This window comes from Chamaea fasciata, unplaced genomic scaffold, assembly GCF_029207755.1.
Source record: "Chamaea fasciata isolate MVZ Bird 193981 ecotype frontalis unplaced genomic scaffold, bChaFas1.0.hap1 SCAF_5, whole genome shotgun sequence".
Taxonomy (NCBI): Eukaryota; Metazoa; Chordata; class Aves; order Passeriformes; family Sylviidae; genus Chamaea; species Chamaea fasciata.
Window position 1 is genome coordinate 44,918,711 of NW_027094090.1, and position 20,178 is coordinate 44,938,888.

The 20,178-nt window shown below is 40.9% G+C and overlaps 2 protein-coding genes across 4 annotated transcripts in view; both read right to left on the reverse strand.

Moving 5' to 3' along the window:
- The window catches only part of NR2C1 (nuclear receptor subfamily 2 group C member 1), a 59,435-nt gene extending 56,071 nt beyond the window's left edge, over positions 1-3,364 (reverse strand). For 2 of the 3 annotated variants that reach the window (XM_066183390.1, XM_066183393.1), the window contains exon 1: positions 3,280-3,364. The gene's annotated coding sequence lies outside the window, so the exon portion shown is untranslated. The remainder of the gene's footprint in view (positions 1-3,279) is intronic. The other variant, XM_066183392.1, reaches the window with a different exon arrangement.
- Positions 3,365-6,253: 2,889 nt separating this feature from the next.
- The window catches only part of FGD6 (FYVE, RhoGEF and PH domain containing 6), a 74,414-nt gene continuing 60,489 nt past the window's right edge, over positions 6,254-20,178 (reverse strand). The window contains exons 15-21 of the mRNA XM_066183395.1: positions 19,696-19,798; positions 19,061-19,207; positions 18,117-18,219; positions 16,104-16,231; positions 14,338-14,466; positions 11,886-12,034; positions 6,254-9,346 (exon numbers count right to left, since the gene is read on the reverse strand). Coding sequence (XP_066039492.1) covers positions 9,310-9,346; positions 11,886-12,034; positions 14,338-14,466; positions 16,104-16,231; positions 18,117-18,219; positions 19,061-19,207; positions 19,696-19,798 — 796 coding nt within the window. The 3' untranslated portion in view covers positions 6,254-9,309. The remainder of the gene's footprint in view (positions 9,347-11,885; positions 12,035-14,337; positions 14,467-16,103; positions 16,232-18,116; positions 18,220-19,060; positions 19,208-19,695; positions 19,799-20,178) is intronic.

The window sequence follows — 20,178 nt, forward strand, 5'->3', positions numbered from 1 at the left end:
ATTTCCTTACAAAATCTGCAGCACTGCATAATCAGATACACTGGACTCAGACAGCACAAGCCATCTTCCAGTCTCAAGAGAACTGGAATTTCAGAGTTTGGTTTTACAAAAAAATAAATCCTTTGCTGATTTAGGATTTTGGCAGGTACTGCAGTAATCTCTGGAATCAAAAGCTGATGACTGAAGGGTAAAAATATGGACAGGTCTGTGTACACAAGAGTAAGAATCTAATAAACTGCACGTTCACAGCTTTATCCATAAAATTCTACTGAAAGAATTCTGTTTTGCAGCAGGTTACTTTATCCTACTAATGTACCGGCAAAAGTTTAAAGTGCTAAAAGCAGCTCAAAACACCACTGAGGGGGAAAAAAACCAAAAAAACCCAAAAAAAACCAAACAACAACAACAACAACAACAACAACAACAACAACAAAAAAAAAAAAAAAAAAAACCCCAAAAAAAAAAAAAAACCCCCAAAAAAAAAAACAACGTTGCCAGAAAGTAACCCAGGTACAGTTTAGTTTCCCCTGATGGTCACTGTTGGTTGCACACCACAGCCTGCGGGTGACAAAAAGCAGAGAGCTGTGCCAGCCAGAGCATGTGGGTAACCCTCCCCAGCAGGGGATGTTACACCCACCACAGGCCAGAGGGCTCCCTGACCTCCATCAGCTAAAATAACCCAGGTTAGCAAAGGTGCTAAGCCAGGATGGCTGCTGAAGCAGGACAGACACACACCCTGTACCCTGCAGCACTTGCCAGCTGAGAGCCACACTTCATCCACCAGCAGAACAAACGTGGACAAGTTAAGATGCAGCACCAGCCTAGCTCTTACACACAGTTTAACTTCTTATTTAAGGAAGAGGCACTGCTTTTTTTTGACCCAAACATTAGACACAAACTACTTTCTTTAGGGAGTATGCTTTCTTTTACAAACTCCAGGGGAAACCCCAGCAAATTCACTGGCTGCACAAACTTTCATTACACAGCACAATAAGCTCACGATAAATTAAAGCAAAAATTGAGTATAAGCATAGGGAACAAACTAATCTTACTATTGTAAATATGAGATTTCACATTATGGATCAAAGTCAGTTTTCCCTGGACTACCACAGTACCTACAAGCATTCTGTAGCTGCATTTCACAGGTGAGCTATTTACCTGCATGCTACAACATCAGTGAGGTTTTGTTTGGTTTTGGTTCCCTGCACACCTGTCTGCTCCCCCTGACCTTTAATAACAATACAATCATGAAATAATTAATGCTGAAAGGTACTTCTGCAGGTCACCTGGTTCAACCCCTTTTCCCCCAAAACAAAGTCAGCTTCAGAGTTACACATGTTGCTCAGGGCTTTCTCTTCAAAGGCCAAGAACCTTAAACTATAAAATTAGGGCAGACTTTAAAAAAAGTACCAAAAACATGAAAACCCCAAATAAAAAACCCCCCTCCTATCCTGCAATCTAGCCTGACACGACTACTCTTAAAGATATCAGAATTCTCATGAAACTTGTTCCTTTCAAGAGTACATTTCACAAGAAAACACAACGAGCAAGAAAATCAGAAATATTAATAAGAATTGAGGAGAAAAGTTAATTTATCTGTGAGCCGCTTTTTGCAATAAGCATCTTGATTTGTTGTTGCAGAAGGCAGCAGACTCAGCAAGTGGTGCCCACCCATTCAGAGCAGTGCACAGGACTGCACACCCCTCCAGGTGACCTCAGTTACCTTCCCTGCATTATCACACATGTGCACACACACAGCTGACCACCAGCACATGACAATACTTAGCCCTGCCATAAGAGAGGTTCAGCAACATCTCTGGAGAAAGAGCTGAAGAGAGGAGCAGGCAAACATTTCCCAGACCTTAAGACTTCACTGAAACAAGTGTCCCTGAGTAAAGCTGTACAGCAAGGAGCAAGCCACGGGCTAAATGCTCTGTTGGACATCTCATGTCACAGCTCCCAACCATGGACTAAAGGGGGTGGAGAAAATAGTCACAAAATTACTTTCAGAATAATAACTTACAGAAAAAGCCATACAAAATTACAAAGGGTCACCAGATGAACACTCTGAACTGGCACAGAAATTGTGATGTTTTCCCACCAATGAGATAGTTCTATTTCTACTTATATAAGGCTGATTCCAAAACCAGGAAGCTGTCCTACAGAAAACTACTGGAATTTTTTCCCATCTTATTTTTCCATGACAAGTGTGGACGCAGTTCTTCCTGCTACGCCACTTTCCCAAGTCCTCTCTGCTGACATCAGTAGCTTCAAATCAGAGATTTCACATAAGAATGAATGCCTAACTTGGTCTTTCAAGAATCATGTCCACACCCTCGTTTTTCAGTAAAACCAGTATCAAGGCATTTTCTTCCCTCTTCTGTTGCGTAAGTTCACTCGCACAACACACGGCATCTCCTCTGCTCCCTCCACAATCTGCAAATGTGAGCGCATCCTGGGGCATGCGGCCGTGCCTCTCACACTTAAAGCAATTTAAGGCAACGAATAAAAAATAAAGACTCCACAAACCCCGCAGCTTAAAAGAAATACCCCACGCAACGAGACAAAATAAGGAACAGCGACAGGGTCATCTGACCCAATGAAAATAATACCGGGTGCTGCTCAGGACCGCCTTAATCCAAATAAACCCTGATAGCCGCCAGGGGTATACAAAAGGAGCAAACTGGAGGGGCGATGCCGCCGGCAGGCAGAGTGGCTGGGGGGTTCGGGGAAGGGCACGGTCACCTCCCGGGAATGCTGAGGAGCAGGGCCCGGGAGGGGGAAAGGGAGATGCGCCGAGGCCCCGCCGCCCCGGCCCGCTGCCCTCACATCTCCCCTGCCCGGGGCCGCCCGGGCCGAGGGCGCGGAGCCAGCGCCGTGCCCGCCCCCGCCGCGGCGCTCCGCACAAAATGGCTGCGCGGGGCCGGGCCCAGCACGAGGGGGCACCGGGCATCGCCCATCGCCCGCCGCCTCCTCCCCCCGCGGCTCCTCCGCCCGGCCCCCGCGGGAAGCGGCGGCCGGCGCCGCCCGGATGCGGGGCGGCGGGACACGCAAGCGGTTCCTGTAGGTGAAAGGTCGGGGGGCGCAGGGCCGCCGGGGCCGGGCCGGGCCCCGGGGCGGGGCGGGCGCGCTCCGCTCCACGTTCCGCAGCGGTGGCGGCCGGGATCCCCGCGGGCCCGCACCGTTACAGCGCGGCCGTCCCCGCTCCCCGTGCTCCCGCCGCCGGGCCGCGCCCGCTGCGGGGGGCGTCCCTCGGCTGCCGGGGGCCCCCCCTCTCACCTGGCGGGCCCGGTGGCCGGTCCGGCGGGTTTCTTTAGCGGCGGCGCGGCTCCGGTTCCCGGGGGTCAGAGTTCGCGACCCCGCCTCCGCCGCCGCTCGGCCCCGCCCCGCCGCGGGCTCTGCGCCTGCGCCCGCGCTCGAGACTGGCGTCGGGGCGCGCGGCGGTGAGGGCGGGGCCCCGGGCCGGGGCCGCGGGCAGCGCTGGGGAGCCGCGGGCTCGTCGCGGTGGGAACGGAGCTTGCAGATCGCCCAGTAAAACCGTCCGGCCAGCACTGCTGCCGCTGTAACACCTAAACCACATCAGCCACCCCCAGACCCCTCTTAAAACACCTCCTGCCGCGGTGACTCCGACGTCCCTGACGCAGCCTGTTCCAGTGCGACCATCCTAACGGAAAAAAGATTTTTTCTAATCTGGAAATCTCTCCTGGTGCCGCTTAAAGCCACTTCTTCAGTTCTCTCACTTCAGGCACGGTAGAAGAGACCAGTCCCTCACCTCACTACACCCTTCTTTTACAGGTAGTTGTGGGAGAGCCATGAGGGCCCCCCTAAGCCTCCTCTTCTTGAGATTACACAGACCCAGCTCCCTCAGGCCTTCCTCATAGAGCATGTTTTCGAGACCTTTCATGAGCCTTGTTGACCTCTGGATGCTCCTTTTTAGAGTGAGGGGTCCAAAACGGAACGCCATCCTCAGGTATTCTGCCCATCAAGTGTAGAGCACGAGTCTCAGTTCCCAGCAGAGAAATGGGACCAAGCGGCATTGAACATCACAGGTGCACAGCATTTGGGCTTTGGGGACCTTGCTGGGCTCTTCCAGCTGAGGCAGATCCACAGGCAAGCCTGGCACATTGGGTTCGAAACGTGCAAGGTGACGTAGGCACACACAGTGCCTTGCACAGTCACTGCAGTTCAACCAGCTGAGTGTGGAAGAGCTGCGCTTCACGTGCATGGCAGAAGCAAATTCCATCCTTAAATGTCAACAGTGCCCTGAACAATGGCCTGGCTGCCAATGCATGCCTGTTCCTGCCAGGGAACCAACTTAGTTTATGCTAATTATTTTAAATTACCTTGATTTTAAGTAAGAGTTTTATACTTTAAATACAGCCTTTCCCTTCTTCCTCTTCCATCTGCTCAATGAAGATGGTCTAGCTGTGGTCAGAGATCAGCAGCAACTTCCAAGATCTTTTAGGTCACTGGGGCTGTATGTGCAATTTCATGATCTGAAAATCACTTAGACCATTTAATGCAATTTCTACTGAATCAGATGACATAAGCATCAACATCTGAGCAGCAGTGATAGGAAAAAACCCCCAAAGAGTACCAGTAAATTTATGTGTTAACATTAATAAAATTATGCACGCTCTTGTCAATTCCTTTACTCTTCCCACTCCCAGTCCCACAGCTGCAGTTTTATCTATCAACCCTAGCTCAAGATCACTAGTTCAGTCAGTACTTGGAAGCATCTTATTTTGCTTTTTGATCAAAGACGTTCTCAAACACTGAATGCAAATGAACTCAGTGAACGTTTTTTAAGTCAGAAAAATTAACTCTCTAAGCAATTCCTTTAAGTGTCAAATGTTCCAGCACTCCCAATTTATAGTACTTGTCACTTCCCAAACTAGCTTGAGCTGCACATCCACTTTCTAAATGATGGAGCTTAGAGCAGTTTATTTTAACAAATGCCAAGGAATTTGCACCAAAGCTTATTTAAGCCAAGTATTCTGAAATCCTCAGTACAGCAGAAATGTCACTGTAACCAGTAAAACATACTTTGTTTTTTTCTTAGCAAGTGACCCAATTCATACTTGATCTGTATATGAAGGCATGCCTCTGTAGCTGTGTCAGCCAGGATTACAAGAGACACATTCCTATCAAAAACATGCAGAGAAGCAAAACCTTTTCTGCTATTACTGCAAGTTTTCAAAAAATCACTTTCAAACATATATAAGGAGGCAGCATAACTAACCTGACAGAAAAATCTCTCCCTTACATGCCCTGCTAAAATACTTACAGAATTAGGTTGGAAAAAACTTCTGAGGACATTGAGTCCAACTTAGCCCAGCAACTGCTAAGCCCATCACTTAAACCGTGTCTCCAAGTGCCACATCTGCACATCTTTGAAGTACCCCCAGGGATGGTGACTCCTCTGCTTCCCAGGGCAGTCTGTGCCAGTGCTTGGCGACCCTTCAGATGAAGAGTTTTTCCTAATATCTAATCTAAACATCCCCTTTTGCAACTCGAAGCCATTTCCTCTTGTCCTGTTTCTTGTTATTTGAGAGAAGAAGCTGAGCATGTGGCTACAACCTCCTTTCAGGTGCTTGAAGAGATCATTAAGGTCTCCCCTGAGCCTCCTTGTCTCCAGACTACACAACCCCAGCTCCCTCAGCCACTCCTCATCAGACTTATGCTCCAGCCCCTTCCCCAGCTCCATTGCCTTTCTCTGGACACGCTACAGCACCTCTGAGTCTTTCTTGCAGTGAGGAGCCCAGAACTGAACACGGCAATTGAGGTGTAGCCTCACCAGTATCAAGTACATGGGGACAATCACTGCCCTGCTCCCGCTGGCCACACGATTCCTGATCCAGGCCAGGATGCCACTGGCCTTCTTGGCCACCTGGGCACAGCTGGCTCACGTTCCACTGCTGTTGATCAGCACCCCCTGGTCCTTTTCCAGACACTCTGCCTGCCCCACGCCTGCTGGGACACCCACCCATGTGCAGGACCCAATGCCAAACAGAAGCTGTGATTCAGGCATACTTTGACTGATAGAGCAGAACTAGATTTTGCAAAAGGATTTATTAATGTAAAACCCTTCATTTGACCTTCACATAGACATTAACCCCCTTAATTCTTCTGAATGATTTTTCATTCAGTAAGACTGATGTGCAGCTAATGGCAACAAGTTCTGCTGTTTGAAAATCACTGAATACACAAATTACACAATACATAAACCCTGAAAATATTAAAAGACACAAACTCAAATAATGTGAATTTATTTATACAAAAATGATGAACATCCACAGGAATATTTACAACTTTAAACCGTTTTCAGTTACAAAATAAAAATTCTATTCTTCCATTTAGACAGTATGATTTAGGACTGCTCCAAATAAAAGCCTATTTGGATGGTAAATAGGAGACAGCAGTTACAGCAAACAAATGCACTGAATGTGTCTTTCCAGACATCTCTTTACATTATGATGTAATAAACATAGTTGAGTAATTGAGTTTCCATGCACAAAATACTTAGTAAAATGTGTTCCACAGCTAGCTGCTCAGTTCGTTTTAAGTCCTTTGGGCACACAGTTTTAAGTTAAAGAGAATTCAAGATCCTAGAAGCTTTAATTTATCTATGAATAAAAATGTTAGAACTAATATTCAATGCTAATGTTTGTCTCATACTCTACTAACTCATCTTAAATTGATTACCAACTATAGATTCTTATAAGAAGAGGTAGCCAGGTGTCTAAAAACTTCCAATCTTGTTTTAGTGTTTAGCCGAATCAAGATGTGAATATTTTACTTTTGATGGTAATGAACTAAACTGGGAGGTGAAGGGGAGAAATAGGACAAGTTTGAAAAGCAACCATCTGAAAGTGTTGTGAAAATGCTTGTGTTGTGGGTTCTTCATATGACACAAAGGACTAATGCAGGAGAGAGGAAAAGAAATATTCAAACACATTTACAAAGACAATTTATTTCACACAGAATGTGACTGTAATATGTATACTACTGTTCCAATCTATTTCTGTCACAATTATTTTGATTGATCAGCCACTTCTGGAAGAAGTCCTCTGATTTCCACAGAACACTTTAAACTGTTTTCTCCCTCTGCACCAAAAACTAGAGGTAGTTTGACACCACATGAAGCAGAACTTGGCCACCTTACTCAGTGTGTGTTTTGACTTTTATTGCTTTGTTTTGCAGCAGGGAAAGTATCAAAGCATAAATTGAAATTAAATTAGCTTGCTCCTAGCCAAATTTCGGATTCATTTGCTGCTTCAGGACTTGCCATCTTCGTTGGTGTGCAGTCCCTATGAAAATATGAAGAAGCTCTTCCCTTTGATACTATAAACTGGAAGAGACACGTCACATCTGTTGTATTGATATCAGTTTTGTTTTGGATACAGTAAAAAATCATGTCAGAATTCACCCTGAAGAGACACGGTAATAATTTACTTAGCTTCAGTCAGCAGTTGTTCTTGAAAATTAAGTAAAAGCCCTTTGTATAAAACAAGAGGAAAGTATTCATTTAGCACATTTGTATTACAATAGAAGAGAATAAAGGCTTTGATCAGACTCCTACTGCATTTCCAACACTATCTGGTCAAATCTCTAGCGTTCCTGAGGGAAGTCAGATCTACAGCCTTAAGTCCCTGATTCATAAGGTACTCTACTGAAATGCTGGAAGTCAATGAAATTTCTTGTACAGTTAATATTAAGAATTCGCCTTCCAAGCCCACTACTACCTTTAGAAAAGCTCTTGGAAATTAAACTTCTTCAGAGCTCTGTTAGTATCTTGGACCTGACCTTGAGGTATATTGAGGGAATTAGAGAATTTTGGTTTGCATTTTCATTCTTGGCCTTTTTGTGATGGATATTAACAGTTCTATCATCTCTTTCTGCTGTGAGGCCACAGAATAGCTATTAACGTTGAACTCAAACTATTAATTAAAAGTTAATTGCTCTTAATTTTGTTACCATGACTAGCTTGATTCAGGGGACTATGACAAGTATTTCATACAGTAAAATCAATTGACTACATATGCATTGCATTTGACATAAAAATGGCTTCCTTTCATGTGGGTTTCATAGTTCTAGTTCCATATATGCTATTACAGTGTTAAAAATTTTAAAACGTTAAATAAAATAAATGCACCAGAATCATCAGTAAGTATTTCCTAATGAGGTATACCAATGATTTTCTTTAAGAAAAAAAACCCCAAACCCAAACACCTAAAGCTGAATTCTGTTTTAAAGTGTCGAACAGAACAAATCAAATTGCAAATAAAAGGCATTTCAAAGAATGGTATGCATTTTCAATGCCTTCTGCACTTCTGTCTTGGTATGGCAATTCCAGTTTAAACATAAAATTTAAATATACAATAGTTTTAAAATTTTCAGAGAGGAGGGTGCACATATTTGTTTACTGTTCTTTGAACAATAGTTTATACAGTGTTTCATATTGTGTACAGAACTCATTTGACATGAAGTTTTGAAGCAAATGAGATCTTTTGTCTTCGATTATCAAAAGTGTCTTTTTACTCTGCTTTGAATTATTACTGGAAACATAAAAAGATAATACATCCTGCCATTGCTGGAAGATAACTCATTTAGTCTCTTTGGCATCTGTAGTACTGTAACAGCTCTAGTGCCTTATCCCTGTAATTGCAAACTGCTTTTAAAACTATTTTTCCCTTTTCTGTTTTTTAATAATTGAACTGTATTTTGTTTTTGTGATACAGAATTTGTTGTACTGTTTTAATGTATTGGTATGCAAGATTTCAACTGCCATTCAAGGAAAGGAGCATCGATATCATGCAACTGCTCATAAAGGAGCTTACATAGTCAACAAAGATCCCAAATCTGTGAAATTCCTATACCAATCTGTTCTTGCTAAATTGCAAAGTGAACACCAGCAACTCAAGAACCTATACACAAATCACGAGGAAATGTACAACTGCAACAAATCTGTTTTGTGGGGTTTTTTTTAAATAAAGCATAAAGTTTATGAGTCTGTTGACCAACAATCTGCCATTCTGAGGACACTTTGGACTTCAATGCACAAATAATTCTGCCCATTTAAGTAAACATTGGAATTTAATAAATAACACATTTTGTATCAACACAGAAATACATACAATTCTTTAGAAAAATATTACTTTACACTAAAAATGCAACAACTCCTAATCCTGACAAATATACAATTTTGTGTAGGTTGCGACGGATTCTGTTTCTTTGAACAGTTGTAGTCTGTTTTATGACCATCCTTGGATATTTTCCTTTAAACTTGCAGATGCAATGCTGACACTGTTATAATACAGTGCCTTCTTGAAAAGCTTCTATCCACCTGTTAGAAAATGAAACACTGTTAGGAAGTAGCTGATAAAAGAATGAATCTCATTGCTGTCACTAGCTACAGATTCACACAAGAAGTACCATCATACTTCCACTACCAGTTGGTCTGTGAGTGCAAATACCAAAAGCTACCCAATGAGTCCAAACATACAGAGCTGCCTGGTGCAAGGCTATCCAATAGAAGCTTTTCTCCATACTGAAGTTACATGCACAAAGAACCGGTGAAGATGGCAAATCAAATGCTCCAAAAGTAGGCTATGCCGAAGTTCTGCATACCTTTGAAAACCCTCAATACCCCCTTTTCTTTTTCACTGCAAACATGATCTGGGAGAAATCAGAACACTGCTGGAACTGAGACAGCCATCTGCACAACCCATGCTCTCTGCTTCTGCAGCAGGTAAAAGCCAGGACTGGTGGGGCTGAGGGAGGGAGTCACATGCCATATGGAAAGTTAGGGAAGGGCAAAGAGGGCACAGGGGGAAGTCCCAAACAGCTGATCCAAGGTTTCTCAGACTGAAAATTCAAAGTTAATACTCAGACACTTTTACTCCCTATAGCTGTGTTTTCTTTTCCTACTTGGTTAGGAGGGTAATAAACATCCTCAGCTTCTCAAGGACGCAAAAATTAATGTTCCTGAAGCACTCCAATGCTACAGAACAAATAATTCTGTTTTCTGAGTGAGTGCTGAACTGTAAAGGTAAGAGGCCCAAAAAATATGAAATTTTTTCCTGAGTGGAAATCTTGGAAGAACTGAATGAGACAAAGACTGTAATTATCTTCATCATGGAAATTCAAACTGGTTTGGTATTCACAGGGTATCTAAACATTAGTTACAGATGTTGGCTCTTCCTTGCCCTGAGCATTTAATTTTTGTAACTGTGTGCATGTTCTTTGAATTCAAGCTTTTGGCATGAACATATTAATCATGTATTAGTGCTCATGCATGTCTGCACACACAACTCAAACATCTACCTTACGTTTTAATAATATTTTTAGTATTTTTCAGTGCCGTGTATACATTAAAAACAACTAAAGTGGAATATACCTGCAAAAAAAAAAATTCATAAGCAGCTTAAGCATTGAACATAGCACTAGAATTTAAAACCACATTGAAAAGTAACCATCTGTTAAAATTTATTACTGCACTTAGACAAATATACCAGATATTTCTTTGGTCCTGTCAGGAAAAAATAGTGTCCACTGATGCAAACAGGCCAACAGCATGTTTTTGTTTTTCCTTTTAAGGCTGTAAAAGCTGTATTTATTCTGAAGGTTCTGCATAAATCTCTAAGGATATTAAATACTTGGAGAAAGCTTGAAATTCAAAGTACTTAATGTTATTCCTAACCACAATAAAAAACAATTTCAAGTTTTATTCTGATGAGAAGAGCCATTGTCTGGGTAGAAAAATAAACCTATTAAATGCCTGGGGTTTTTTTAGTTTGTTTTATATAGTAAAAATAAGGACACAAGGAGAACAACAGGATAGTATCTTAATTAACAAAGAAACTTCTATGCACATTTGCACAAAATACTCCCAAAAATCAAATGAAGACTTCCAGATTTTTTTCTGTAGAGAAATATCATTAAGCAGGCCCTCAGCTGTTCAAAATTTCCTGTTGTACTGGATATTTTGTGTATAGTATAGTATAGTATAGTATAGTATAGTATAGTAACTTTCTGTTCCTATTTGCAGAAAACTAAACCTGCAGCCATTTGAATGTTTAAGTAGCAATAATGGACCTGTAAATGCATTGAATCTACTTAATAATGTAAAGTTCATTTGGGAAAACTGCAGTGAAACCAGTCAGATAAGACAGGCGTATAAGAAAGACAGCTCACATATATTCCTTCTATGCTCATTTCTAGTTTACTTTATGAATCATGTAGCGAATGTTTTCTACTGATTAATGACCAAACTTCCAGGTTATTCTATACAAAACTGACACATCTATACAATACATAGCTTGATAAATATGACTCCAAATTCAGACAGGGCTTGAAACAAAACAGCTTGTGTGAATGTTCTTTGAATGCAAGCTTTTGGTCTGAGTGCATGCCTAGGTGCTCATGGGCATCAGCTCACAACACTTCAAACCTTGGCCCCCCAGTTTTAGTGCTTGCTTTATTTTTCACTACTGTATATTGATTAAAAGTAACTAATATGAGCAGGTGAAATTAAAAAAGGAGCATATCAGTTAATTCTTAAAAACATTTTCTGGATTTCTCCAAAGGTAACATTCAATTTTCACTTGAGTAGACCAGGGTGAGAGGAACAGGCAAGGAAATATTTCTTATTTTATCTTTGACTTTCTCATTCTACATTCAGTCCTTTGCAGAGGTGAGTGTTTCCTTAATTTTTAGAAGCCCTAATGGAACCAGAACCTTGTGTTTAAATAATTTAAAACTTTCATTTTCTTATGATATAATATGGATCTTTTATACATATGCTTAATGTGTAAATATTAATATTCACCATTTCCAAATTTTCTAGAAATATGTAACAGAAATGAATTTAAACAGTTTCTTACTTTTGAGCTGAGTGGGGATCATCTGCCTTGAATATGTAAAATAAAGTGTTTTTGTGCAGTAAATGGAACACTCTAGACTCTGAGTTTTCACCTTTTACTTCACTGACTGTGAATCCAAGTAAAGGCTGGCTCTCTAATGCTGCCACATCCTATGTAACAGAGAAAAAAAGGAAAAAAACCCAAAATTAGAGCTTGTAAGTGACATTCTAAGGCATGCATTTATACTTCATACACCATACCACTGCAGCAGACAATACAACAAATTGTGATAAATGGCACGCACAGAAGGCCACTTTTCATATCCACCATGCATGAGCCAGGGGGCAGGAAATAAAACCTTGCAGATCTCAACATCACTGATCCTCTTTTCATTTCCCTGATAGCATCTACCTTGGCTTTCACTGCATGGTCTCATCATTCTGCCTGGCAAGGACTTCTTGTATCAACAGATCAGCCACCACCTGGCAGCAGCCCAGAGGCCCATCAAGCCCAGTGCTGTATCCAGCAAGCTCAGAAATGAAGTGGGATGCTATTAACTGCACAGAGTATGCTAAAGGGAGGAGCTACAGAGGCAACCTGTGTTCTCAAGTACTGAAGTAATTTCCAAATCTTCAAATGGCTAAACTTATCTCACTTTCTTTTGCTGGAAATTAACACAATAGGGGAAAACAAGGTTGCTGAGTGTTCATAAACAGTTGACTAGAAAAGACCCTTCGTCATTTAGCTCAGTTACTTTTTTTAAAAAATATATTTTTGTCTTTTTATTAATGAACACAATACACAGCATTTTTGAAAAGAAAAAAAAAAAGTATTTTTATCCTGTGCAAATTCCAAAACAATGTTTTGTAACTAGGCAAGGTCCTGCAATGCTTATGAACAGAAGGAAAAAAAATAGCTAAGACCTCCCCAGATTTACATAAACACTGACATATCAGGTGAAGACTTTGGTAACTGCCTCTACAGTGAAAAAAAATTGTCCTGTGACAGCAGCATTTCTTGATATTGGAAAAGAGTCATGTAAGGCTGAGCAATCTGTTTTACTGTCTCAGGTCATGATACCACTAACAGGTGATTTCTTTACCATTGATCTTTCTATCACTTGGAACAAATATAAGTAGCCTAAGTGGCCAAAGCAACACTGCACCTTCCCTTTATACTCTCTAAACAATGTCCCCTGCAATGGCTCACCAAGATGAAAACTAAGGACAGATATTCCTCAGTTTAAGAAAATAGGAAAGAATTAATTTTGTGATTGTGAACTGCAAACTGAAGCTACTCTGTAAGGTTGATATCTCAGAGAAAGCAAAGCAAAAGAAAATTTAAGGTGATTGTCACAAACTTTGGTCTTTTTTTACCTCTGCCAAAGTTTCCTTTGCAAAGGCCAGAAGAGACACAATGCTCTGAAATGATTTTCTAATTAATGTAAAAGTAATTGTTTTCTACATAATTATTTAAGCTATTTTTAGAACTACTCGGGTTGGGGGTTTTTTAGTATTGCCAGTGCTTTAGTGGAAATAACATCACAGGTTTTGAACATAATTCAGAAATTCTAAAATAAAGGTTGGCAGGAACAACCCAGGAACGAATCTGAGCACAAACCAGGAAATAACTAGAGTGGGGGTGGTGTGGACTGAAGAAGGATAATTTTTTACATGGCCAGGATAGGTTGGGCCTTACATTTTGAAAGAAAGTGAGGGATAGCAATACCCTAAAACAGATGCTTTGGATACTTTGCTCTTGAAAGCTAGGAGTAAACTAAAACAAACAATATAAACCTGAAGCCCAAGATTAATACATCCATATATGTCACAAAACATTCTAAGAACATTCTAAGATGCAATAAAACTACATCCTCAGCACATGTTGGGATACCACATATATATATCATATATACAAATATATATATATGTATATGTTAGAGATTATTCCACACTGCAATAGGACTACACGTTCTAAATAAAAAAGCAAATACCATTACATAAAATGCATTTCTTTTATATCAAATAACAACTCCAGGCTGAAGAAAACACTTCGAGGAGAAGTAAAGAGATTTAGTGTACTCCTTTTGCAAGCATTCAAAATACCTTATGGGACTGCAGATCAAGATAGTTCAAGATGCATTTATAATGTTGCCTTTGCCACTAGTACACTGTGATGCATGCAAACAGATCCCCCATGTATTCAGCTGACTCAGAACATACCTACAACTGAGCAGTGGTGTGCAGTGCAGAGGTACTGAAAGCTAGATCTAGAATCAGAAACAGCGTAGCTATATTAGTGTTTTATGGTATCGAGCTCACTGGGCCTTTTCAAAGTACTGCATCACAATCAGATAAAATCCTGTAAGGTGATCTAATTTTATAGCTTTTTTTCTAGATCATAAGAATAAACAACTTTGTTACAAAGACAGTATTATCACTGGATATTTAATTTCTAATGTGTGGCCTCTTACCTCACTAGCAGCATATGTGTATAGCACCTTATTTTTTATAACAAACCACAGGTGTTTCCATGGTTTCTTACTGCCCTTAGATCTGTGTAGGTAGCCACTCATTGTAGAGTCTTCTGTATTTGCTGAAACCTGAAGAGGAAAAACAAAATGAATCAACAAATAATAAGATTTCACAGTACAGTTTTTTTTTCTTTTTTTTTACAGATTTCCAGAGCCCTTCCTGCCAGAGACTGAAATTCTTACCTGATCTCAGGTTAACATTGCTAACTAGCTCAGATGAAAGACAAATTATTTTACCTGCTACCATCTATCTGGTCTGGAAGAGAGGTTTCCAGTAAATGAAAGTTGGAATTTAAGTTGGATGCAGCCCAACAAGAGAGAGATGAAACAATGAGGAAAACATACAGCTAGAGAACACACATGCCTATATAAGAAGAACCATTGAATCACAGAGTTGTTTGGCTTGGAAGGGACCTTAAAGATCATCTCATTCCAACTCCACTGTCATGGGCAGGGACACCTTCCCATGGTGATGGGCTTTGATGGCTCAAAGCCCCATCTAGTCTGATCTTAAACACTTCCAGGGATGGAGAGTCCACAACCTCTTTGGGTAACCTGTTCCAGTTCCTCATCACCCTTATAAATAAAGAAATTCTTCCAGGTATCTAATTTAAACCTACCCTCCCTCAACTTACGAAGGGTGCCCCTTGTCCTATCACTACATGCCCTGGTAAAAAGTCCCTCTCCAGCTTTCTTGTAGGTCCCTTTTCTGGTACTGGAAGGCTGCTTCAAAATCCCCTTGGAGCTTTCTCTTCTCCAGACTGAACAATTCCAAGTCTCTCAGCCTATTAGGAGAGGTGTTCCAGCCCACCCTCAACTTAGTAGCCCTCCTCTAGAGTCATTCCAGCAGGTCCATGTCCTTATTATGTTGAGGACCCCAGAGTTGTACTGCAGGTGGGTCTCACCAGAGCAGAGCAGAGAGGCAGAATCCCCTCCCTCACCCTGCTGGCCATGCGGCTTTGGATGCAGCCCAGGACACAGGTGGTTTTCTGGGCTGCAAGTGCACATTGCCAATTTACGTTTATCTTTTTGTCTACAAATAGCCCCAGCTGTTTCTCCCCAGGGCTGGTATCACTCCATTCTCCACTCAGCCTGTATTTATGCTTGGGATTTCCCTGACAAACATGCAGGACCTTGTGCTTGGCCTTGTTGAATTTTGTGAGGTTCACATAGACCCATCTCTCATGCCTATCCAGGTCCCTCTGGATGGCATCCCTTCCCTCTGGTGTGTGGACTGCAACACACAGCTTGGTGTCATCAGCAAACCTGCTGAAAAATCACTTGCTCCCATTCCCAAGACTTACAGTAAGTCGGGATTCACTCTACCTTTCCTAATCATAAACCAAGGGCTGAGTTGGTGTAAGAGTCTTGTCATTGACAGTTGATTGTGATAAATCACACTTCAGGGAAACAGGGAAGCGAGAAAGAAATTACAATTTTAACTATAGCTCTGAATCGCAGTCTCACAGGTGTTTATGCAGTTCACACAGTGCTTCATGGTTCATGTCCCTGCCTATTTAAAACTAAGGCCCAAACCTCAAAGACACATAAAAAAAAAAATCCTTATTTTAACCATCTTACCTAAATCAAAAATTTTGATTTTTTTATTCTAGATAAGATGGTTAAAATAAGGATTTTTTTTCCTACTCGTAATATTGATGATATAATAGCAACAAGACACCACTTTTGACCAATAAAACACTTACTTCTTTGAGGGCTGCTGGAATTTTTTTCTGCTTTCTTCCAGAGGGAATACTTTGTAATACTGTAGACAAGGCACTTGATGGAGATTTATGGTTGATTGGGGATCCACTCTTAGGAGTGCACTGATTATCTAAAATGCACAGGATGAATATATTGATTTCATGCCACAGATGATTAAACACAGGCAATTCATTCTTGGATTTTTCTTCTTAAAAACAACTGGCATTTTTATTCAGATTACAGCATTACAATAGTAACACCTAATCACGTTAAATTCAGCACTGAATTAACTTTTCGGTGTTATCATCAACACCATGAGTTAGAATCCCCCAAATCACAATCATACTAAAAAAACCCACAAGAAGTTTAAAATTAAACAATTTGGTCTTGCTTGTTTTCACAGTCTGTTTTCTGGGTATTGAACTGCCTTTTCTCATAAAGAGGGTGATAATTCAGTCTTAAAAATCACAGCAAATTTTTACAGCTGTCCTCTATGTTGTCTGTACTTTATCTCTCTTTCCATTCTCTACATCTGTAAACTTCTCAACTTTATTCAATAGGGATGCTCCTCTTCCAGCACACACACACACTTCTGGACATTCCCATCTCCCAGCATGTGCTTTCTTCACTGCCACAGGCAGTTACTTCATCTCTCTTGGAAGATTCTGCAACACTTCACATCTTCAAAACCCCTTTTTCTAGCAACACCTGCCACTTTTTTTACAGCCACACTTGCAATGAGTGGTTTCATAAAATCTACTTCTACAGTTGGCCCTGAACTTGGTAAGGCTCTGAAATAATGAGAAGAGCAGGAGAGCAATGTGATGGCCAGCTGTACAGCACCTGCTCCCCAGCCCTTTTCCCAGCTTCAGACAGCTGCAATTGCCTGCAGCACAGCAGCCTCTAGTGCCCAGCGCAGGCATCTGCAGGTGGTTTAGCCACTGGCCTTCCATCACCGCAGGCTCCCACTGTCATTTCCAGGGTTATCCATGCTGCCTTCTGCACCCCCATGAGAAATGTCACCCCCAGTGTGTTGGGATCCATAGCTTTATTATTTCACTGGGCACCACAGATTTCCCAATACCCTAGAGAGCTTGTGTCGCACAGGAGCTTCTGTCGCAAGGGCAGAAAACTCTTTCAGTCTGTTTACAGCTCATTTGTGTACTTTATACTCGAGTATTTCAACTTAATTCACAGCAGGTTTTGTGAGATGGGACTCGATTCCTACCTCACTGGGAGGTTCTTCCATTGATTTTCCACTTGTTTCTGCAGAATGATATGAAGCTTCTTCAAAGAGATGTACTAGAGTTTTCTCAGGATGAGGACACTGACCCTGGACGTCCTCTCTAAGCAAATGTTATTACCATTAGGCTATCCAGCCATTGCTTTGCACTGGGCACCACATTCTCCGAAAGCATTTCAATGAAAACTGCTCTAGCTGTTTTATGTTGAATTCCATATTGCCAGTGTTTAGTAGGCAAAGGTTAGTTTTCTTTCAGAACTGAGGTACAGATGTGCCAAATCCTTGAATTCCATCTGAGCTGAGGCTTGAGGCCAGTTTATAGACCTGAAGAGACTCAGCTTCAGAAAGAATAAGGCCTATGTCTCTACAGAGCCCCAGAACTTTAGCCATCTCAGCAGCTTAGCTGGCAAAAATGAAGTTTACAGACATACAAGTTACAGAGTGTAACCATACACATGAACACCCTGGGAGGGCAGGATAAACTGCAAGGACTCTAATGTACACTTGTAGCCTGTGATTAATGAAAAGCAATGTAACACTTATCTCAAAAGGAAAGCAGCATAAGCTACATGTCATTAGCACAGGGTAAAGGCAAATTCATTTCCTAGCTTTCTCCACAGAAGCTTGTTTGGCTTAGAATCTCAGGTGCCTATCGTTTTTCAGGCATAAGCAGAATTAAGTGCCTGAACCCAGCAGTGAAGATAAGGCACATACATACCATGTTATAAAGGCCACAAAAGTAAGACAGACAGTTTGTGAAGGTTTTATTTACCTTGCTTTTGTAGCTCCCTGAAGCAATGATCACATACTCTAGCTGGCTGGTTTTTCATATAGTCTAAGCCATGTTTGTTTGATGAACAAGCTTGACAGACAATCTGGAAACAGATAGAAACAGGTAAAAGCATTATTGTACATGATGTGCACCTAAATCACCAAATACCCAAAGACATTCACTTCAGCACTTTTAGGGCCATAAAAACCTGAAATAGGCACTATTTTACTGAGCAAATGTTTTAAGATCTTGGCTTTTTCCCATATCTTTATGCTTAACATGCTATCCTTTCCTCCATTAAAGGATAAAAATTTAAACATTAAAAAAAATCAGTGAATTAGGAGTCAATAAACCATGTTAATAATCCATTAAAATCAGAACAAGCCTACTGTGTTACTGAACTGTTTCAATCATAAATTTTTTGAAATAGCTAAAAAGCTATTGCTCTCTTGATTATTTTTTTACAACACATTTCTCAACTGCATTGCATTCTGATTTTGTATTCCCACTGGATTAAAACAAGAAAGATAAAGTTTATTATATATAGCTTTCATAAGTGTAAAATGTAAAAGAAGGCTGGTACTAACTTAAAATCAAAAATCATTATTTATCTTACGAAAATTAGCGAGGGAGATACTTCTTCATTTCAGCTAACATTCGTGGGTATTATGTAATTGCAAAGTAACCATAAATAGCACTCCAGAATGCAAAATAACTAACACGTAGCATGTTGAAGACTGAATACTGGTCTGTCATAACACCTATCCAAAAAACCCAAACCCCAGCCCCCAGATCACCAACCCAAACATGTTGGTTCTAACCCACATAATTGTGTCATAGTACAGGGTTGCTTAGAAGACTAGCTAGGGTGCTGAGGCTCCACCTGAATGTCACACAAGGAACTTGAATGACCAACTGAAAAGGTAACCACAAAATGACCCAACCTTCCCGCACGCCCTGCAGTGGTGCCTTCTCCATGTCAGCGTGAATTCACTCGTACAGATCATGCACATCGTGGCCCTCGTGTCAGGGATCCAGATGGGAGCCTTTGATCCCAGAGGACTATCTTCTTCCTGTTTCTCTGGATCTGCCTGAGAGAACATAGGCACAATACCGTTACATTCAGTGAGGAGTAACACTATAATATTCATCAGTGATTACAGGATAATACTAATGGTGTTGGAAAGCCTTCTCTGATAAATTGTCATGGTCTTAAATGTTACTTGCTATTTCATCAGTGACCATTATAATGCAAGTCTGACAAAAGAGATGCATTTAATGATTTTTAAGCTTTAGCCTACTTGGATCAATAGATGCTTTATTTTAAAAGCTTTTGATTTCATCTTTCTGTGCATGAGGCTACAGAGAGAACTGCGAGAGCTGATTTGGCTTTTTTAAAGAAAGTAATTTTAAATTTATGAAGCAGATAACACTATGAAATATTCTGTTCTACCATCTGTTCAATTATTTACCATCCTGCTTTATTATTTGTCATGGAATACCTCTTGTTGCTCTAAGCACCTGTCAGGAAACCTTATATTCAAAAAGGGAACAAACCAACAATAATGGTGGGATATACCTCTTCAAGACTTTTGCTCGGATTAAATGTGATTCTCTTTTTTGTATATTCTTCAATCGACTTGGAGATAGCTTCTAACCACTCATCTCTTTCTGTAGCAGAACTGTTGGAGTAAAAACCCACAAAAGCAATTTATTAACATTCTAAGAAGCAAGTGTTGATTAGAATTCCACTAACACTATTGCACATTGGAGTAACTCTCTCGCAATTTCAGTTTATAAAACATCTACAACTCCTACTGTAACTGGCATTATTTTTTAAATTTTGGCATGGTATTATTTATTTATGTTGACTAATACTAAAAAAGATTTGTCTGTTGTTGTCATGTGGATTGCCTTCTTCCCTTCCCTCCTTTCAAAATTCCTTTGATTCTTTTAAGACTTGTCTGTCCTCACTTCCCCCTCCTCCCCAGACCTTTGAATATCCTGAATAATACTTGTTTAAATGATTCTCCCAGAACAAAGGCATGGGCCTTCCATCTTG